The sequence below is a fragment of the Acyrthosiphon pisum genome, chromosome A2 (genome assembly GCF_005508785.2).
Source record: "Acyrthosiphon pisum isolate AL4f chromosome A2, pea_aphid_22Mar2018_4r6ur, whole genome shotgun sequence".
Lineage (NCBI taxonomy): Eukaryota > Metazoa > Arthropoda > Insecta > Hemiptera > Aphididae > Acyrthosiphon > Acyrthosiphon pisum.
This window is the reverse complement of record NC_042495.1, coordinates 35,538,734-35,545,221: the sequence shown is the minus strand read 5'-3', so window position 1 is coordinate 35,545,221 and position 6,488 is coordinate 35,538,734. Positions and strand designations below refer to the sequence as shown.

The 6,488-nt window shown below is 28.7% G+C and overlaps 2 protein-coding genes across 2 annotated transcripts; both read left to right on the top strand.

The window, feature by feature from the left end:
* The first annotated feature begins 618 nt into the window (after positions 1-618).
* LOC103309442 lies at positions 619-4,047 on the top strand. Its single transcript, XM_029490642.1, has 2 exons — positions 619-1,053; positions 1,296-4,047. The coding sequence occupies exon 2, from the start codon at positions 2,009-2,011 to the stop codon at positions 3,995-3,997; it is 1,989 nt and encodes a 662-aa protein (XP_029346502.1). The 5' UTR covers positions 619-1,053; positions 1,296-2,008; the 3' UTR covers positions 3,998-4,047.
* Positions 4,048-4,602: 555 nt separating this feature from the next.
* Positions 4,603-5,353, top strand: LOC115034203. Its single transcript, XM_029490239.1, has 2 exons — positions 4,603-5,073; positions 5,162-5,353. Exons 1-2 carry the CDS (start codon positions 4,624-4,626, stop codon positions 5,351-5,353), a joined length of 642 nt encoding a protein of 213 aa, XP_029346099.1. The 5' UTR covers positions 4,603-4,623.
* Positions 5,354-6,488: the final 1,135 nt, after the last annotated feature.

Here is a 6,488-nt window from a genome sequence, read left to right as displayed (position 1 = left end):
TATTTGCGTCCATATAGTATACATAATCTAGTATTTTTAAAAAACAAAACTATATACAACTATTAACAAGAAATTAATGATCTAAGTCTTCCAGTTTCATGCTATTCTATTATATTATACTTCTAGTTAAAATCAGCCCACATAATATGTTTAATCTAACTTTTATTTGTGGGCACTGGACATATTATATGGCTATATAGCAGGGGTGGCCAAATCGCGGCTCGCATCTTAACGTAATTAAGAGCTTACTGTAGTACGTAACTGGAGTCTGGAGTTCGATATATAAATAACATGACCTTTTTCTTTTTTACATCTTGGATTTTCCATTTTTATTAATATATTTGGTGGCTCGCAAGTCTCTTCTCGCTGGCCACCCCTGCTATATAGTATATACAAAATATATTGGCATAATAATAGGTCTAGTGCAGTAGAAATCTGTACTGTACTAATTTGGACATTAAAAGTTTGGAATACTCAAATACAAAATTAAAATGTAATGTACCTATATGGCTATATGAATTAATGATTATAATAGGTATTTGTATACCTATATACGCATCTCCCGATATATAGTTCTGTAATGCCGCGATATCGTCACCGCGATAATATATACACTGAAAAAAAAACTACCTGTAATTATGACAATATTGTCTTATTAATCTGAAATATGTCACCATGACAATGTTTGTTTGTTTTAACAATATAATTGTTAATTCAACAAGTCACAAAGACGTGAATATTGATAATATATTATTAAAATAACACTGTAAAAATTGTCAAAATAAAACTATACCCTCGTAATAATTTAAACCTATAAATAACCGGGTTTTTACCAAAATATTATAATACTCATCAAATTAACAAGAATATTATCAAGATATCCTTATAATATTATCAAACTTAATACGTTATCATTTTATTCAACCGTTGCAACTAAAACTCGATTTGTACATTTTTAGTTGCTAATTATTTCGCAAGTTTTGAGTACAAGTGTTGTCTTAACTCTGCTGTTTACGTTAATTTGAAAAATTTGAAATATACAGTTATTATTTGGTAAGTTGATATTACATTTCTATTTATTAGTTACCTTTTTTATTTAAAGAATGTTTTTTAAATTCAATTTGTATACATATTTACTTATTATTGGTGGAGATTGTTACAAACTGATCTCTCATTCTACAGTAGGTATATCCATATTTTATATAGATATATATCTATAAGCTTAATTTAAATAATTAAATACTTATTTTATACATTTTAATGTTACATGATAATAGTTGCTAATTATTTTCCAGGTTATTTGATTGAGTGATGTCTACACTCTGCTGTTTACATTAATTTGAAGAATTTGCAGTACTTATACAGTTATTATTTTGTAAGTTGATATTCAATACATTTTTAATGTTAGATATTATAATAGTTGCTAAATATTACCTAGGTTGTTAGAACGAGTGTTGTCTAGACTGCTGTTTACATTCATTTGGAGAATTTGAAGTATACAGATTTAATTTGTAAGCTTATAATATTAGATTGTTAACTATAAGCTACCACTTGGTTTTAAAATGATTTGTTTTATATGTGGATTGAACTTTGGAAATTGGAAAGCATTAGTATGTCATTTTAAAATATTTCATTCATTAAAAAGTCTTAGTACTTATAGATGTGGCGAAGGTAACTGTAAACAATCTTTTCAGTCCTTAGCTACATTTAAAAGCATATCCATGCTAAGCACTTCCCAGAACTACAATTAAATTTTCAAATTCCTGAACAACCTTGTACCAATTCTTCACTGCCATCTCTTAATGCTGAAACTATTAATAAAAATAATCTTTTAACTGAAAATGAAAATGCTGAAATTCCATTTAATTTTGAATTAGTTAGTGAATTATTATACAAGTCAGCAGTAGAACTGGTTGTTAATTTACATAGTAACAATAATTTTTCTAGAGTAGACATTGTAAATATTCAAGTTGGTATAGTGGAAAAGATTTTAACTCCTATTGTGTCCATGTTAAAAAAAGTTGTAGGAGATGAAATAAAAGAGCCTATTTTACTTTCTAAATTTCACAGAGTTGCATCTGTCATCGAAAATACTTTTCTTTACTGTAGCACTGAATATCGTTTATTAGATTGGCTTATTAATAATGAATTTTTATCCAAAATTAATCAGTTTACTATAAACAATGAAATTTGTCCAGTTCAACATATTGGTGAAACTATATTTGATGAGAAAAATACAACAGGTGCTCTATTACCATTAAAGTTCCAGTTTAAAAAATATTTTGAACAAGGTGACAATTTCAAAAAACAGTTTACACGATTAAATTTATATAAAACCAATGAATGTACAACTATAGACAATTTTGTTCAAGGAACTCTTTGGAAACAGAAGGTCTCTCAGTATAGTAACGACAAAATTATAATCCCTTTTTTTTTGTACATGGATGAATTTGAAATTAATAATCCATTGGGATCTCATTCAACATTTCAATCCGTTTCAGCTGTATATTATAGCTTTCCACTAGCAGAAAATAGTTCTAAACTAACAAATATCTTTTTAGCTGCATTAGTAAAACATGTGGATCTTTCATCTTTTGGCAATGACAAATGTTTAGAAAGTTTAGTTAATGAAATCAATATACTCGAAAGTGAAGGTGTTAGTATTTCAACAGAAGATGGATATTTCCATGTGCATTTTGTTTTAGGAATAATTCTAGGAGATAATTTAGGCTTAAACAGTTTATTGGAGTTCAGTAAATCTTTCTCTGCCAATTTCTTTTGCCGCTTCTGTAAAGCTCATAAAACAGTAACTAAATTAATGCACGAAGAAGATTTATCTGCTATGCGTAATGTTCACAACTATTCTGTAGATGTTGCTAGCTCAAATTTCATAGAAACTGGAATTTATAAAGAGTCATTGTTGAATCGAGTAACTCATTTTCATGTTACTCAAAATTTTTGTATAGATATCATGCATGACTTGTATGAAGGTATTTGTCATTATGATATATGCCATATACTTACCCACTTTATTGATACAACAAAATTATTTTCATTAGAAACTCTTAATAACCGAAAAATGAATTTTAATTATGGACCAATAGAGGTAGGTAATATTTCACCTCCTATAAAAATTGTTCATTTAAAAAAAAGACATTTGAAAATGTCAGCTAGAGAAGTCATGACTTTTGTTCATTTTCTTCCTCTTATGATAGGAGACTTAATACCGGAGAATGATGAGTTTTGGACACTTTTCCTAATATTGCTTCAAATAATAGACATTCTTTTATCATACACATTTACTGATAATGCAATTTCTCATCTTAAACAATTAATTTCACAGCACAACTCTATGTATGTTACACTTTTTAACGACAGCCTAAAACCAAAACATCACTTTTTAGTACACTATCCAACAATAATAAAACATTCAGGTCCTCCTAGGCATTACTGGTGTTTTCGCTATGAGGCCAAACACAAGGAATTGAAAATGTATGCTAGAGTAACAACTTCTAGAAAAAATATAACGTTGACATTAGCTAAAAAATACCAACTTAAATTTGCTCAAAATTTAATGGAAACAAATAAAAACATTATTTTTAAAGATAAACATAAGATTATAAGTAATTACACTGAAACTATTAACAGTAAACTTAATCTAACTTCATCACAGTATAGTTGTTTTACTGAGTTAAAATTTAATGGCATTTTATATAAAGAAGGATATTATCTAACCAAAAATTGTAATGAATCATGTTTATTTAAAATCAGTGAAATTATATTTATTAATCAACCAGATATTATGGTTTATATTTTGGCTACCGAAATAAGATTGAACGAATTTAGTTCACATTATGAATCTTTTAATGTGAGTAGTAGTGAAGAAGTGATAAATTGTTGTTTTATATGTAGTGTTAATGAATTCGATGGACCTCCCATAAATGTCACAACCATTCCATCCGGTAAAAAAATGATTCGGTTAAAACAATTTTATTAATTTGATAAGCTTTAATATTATTTTTATTTTCTCATAAAATATTTTTATTGTCTAATTGTGCATGTATATTTATTTTTTATTGTCAACTTATTTTTAACCTATTTTTCTTATTTAAAAACTAATTTAATACTTTATTTGTAAATTTTGGTTTTAATTGCAGATTTGTAATGCAATTTTTCATTTAATACTTGGTACAATAACTTAAGTAACTAATCAATATGTCCGATTATACTCCTAATGGGTCATATTTAAATATACAACAATCTTCTTCTGTAAGTAGTTATAATAAATTAAACATTTTAATATAAGATTTTATAAGTTCGAACTAGACTTCATTGTTTACTATTTTATCAAAATTCATTAGGCATCTCTTGGACTGCCTGAAACGTTTGGTGATGATTTATTTACTAGTACTTCAGATAATAGAAGTATTGGCAGTGTTGTATTAGATTATAATTACCCAGTTGAAGATTTGCCAAGAATGCAACAATTATTCGATTCATGGGGATTAAAATGTGTTTATCAAACATGTGTTGGTAGGAAAATTGCTATAAACTATGACTTACAATTTTTCCTATTTTTACTCAAAATGGATTATAAGCTAATGATTTATAGTAATTTATTCTATGTTGCTTATTTATGTAGATCAACTTATAGATATGACAACTCTTTCTCGAATGAAAAGTGAACAGGTATACAAACTTTTAAATAATTTTCCATATGGAATAATATTTAAGTTTGAAGAAGAACTTGTACAATGGCAAAATAACATAAATAATTTAAATATTGCAACAAATGCAAATGAAATGTCTTTAAAAAAATCAAATGTAGAAACTATTGCAAAACCTCATAAGTCAAGTCATAATTTAAGAGTTGACGAAGTCCTCGCTTTATCCACTCAAGGTTCCCTGATATTAGACTATTTTAAAACACATAACAAACTAAACGATGGTATACGGGCAACATTAGTAGACATACTTATTGCACAAGTACTGTCCCAACAAATACCTATGTCTGTAAGTTTGGCAGAATCACTAGCAAACCAAATTGTTGCTATGTTTAAAACTGAAGTTAAGGTAATTTTATTGATTCATTCTAGTATAACTGTAAAATTAATAACTAATAACTAAGGTTACCTTAGACTAATATCTATGAAACCTACAGGATACATATTTCATGAAAATTGGTTGTAACAAAAATCCCAAAGGAAAATTGTACTCCAAATATTACAACTCTGTAAGAAATATGAAAAATACTGGATTAATACCTACAACAATCATCAAAAACAAAATAATCAATGATAATCAACCTAACCAAATTCTACATCATATAAAAGAAGAGAACGGCAAAAATTAAATGAAACCAGGCAGAGGGAAGACGTTTTAATTTCTGAATATATTTTGAAAAGGTCACAAGGTTTATCAGAAAAATGTTATTCGTGCCATCGATTACGTTTCCCGTCCAGTGTCAATAAGTGCAACTCCGATCTCCTCAGGCGATTAGGGATGTCAATTCCAAGTGATGCCAAGAGTAGTGTACAGATATGCACAAGTTGTCATCCGCACATGAAGAAATCAAAAATTCCTCCATTGTACATAGGAAATGGTTTTGAGTTAAACAGTGTTCCACCTTCAGTTACTCAACTAAATCAAATTGAAAAGCAGATGGTCTCACTTAGATTACCGTTTATGAAAATATTCAAATGTCTCCGCAGTGATGGACAGCTAAAAATCAAAGGCAATGTTATCAATGTTCCGATAGATCTTACTAAGACTACATCTATTTTGCCCAGACGTGCCGAAAATTTAGCTGCAGTTAAGATAATGAAAGTTAAATTAAAAAGAAAATCATGTTTTAAACAACATTATCTTTATCAAAATGTTAGACCGTCGTTAGTAGTTGCAGCATTAGATCATCATCAAATGATTTGATTAAAAAACCACTGTATCAAAATGCCCAAATAGACAGAGATTGGTTGGCTCATGTCACAGAAACCACCAAGAGTATGGAAAATGGTTCAGATCTCGAAAGCGAAGGAACTGACGATGAAGATACAAATATCGAACCAATCAATCCGGGAACAATGGACACGATGATTGAAAACTGTGATTTTGTCTCTTTTGCTCCAGGTGAAGGCATGAAATCGTTGTCTATTCTCATTGATAATCACGCGGAAGAAAAATCTTTTCCCGATTTGTTTGGAGGGCATCCACGCACTCATAAATCGCTTCTAAAGAATTATTCAAAAGTAGTACGATCTGAACTGCTGAACGTAGATCGAAGATTTGCATCGGACTCTTCTAACTTATTTTTTAAATGCAAAGTATTAGTTCAAAAATTAATCGCTAGTAATGTGCAAATTGTTTTACGAAAAAACAAAAAAGGAAACACTACTGCTAATGACGTAGCAAATCCAGAAGTCTTAAATAAAATGATAGATAACGATCAAGGATACCGAATGCTACACAACGTACAAAATTCACCGTCATAT

What these genes read in the sequence shown, in the direction of transcription:
- LOC103309442 (XM_029490642.1), top strand. Translation starts at nt 2,009, where the DNA reads ATGTTAAAAAAAGTTGTAGGAGATGAAATAAAAGAGCCTATTTTACTT.
- LOC115034203 (XM_029490239.1), top strand. Translation starts at nt 4,624, where the DNA reads ATGTTGCTTATTTATGTAGATCAACTTATAGATATGACAACTCTTTCT. An exon ending in TGTTTAAAACTGAAGTTAAG is followed by an intron (nt 5,074 to 5,161) that starts GTAATTTTATTG and finishes TGAAACCTACAG; the next exon opens with GATACATATTTCATGAAAAT.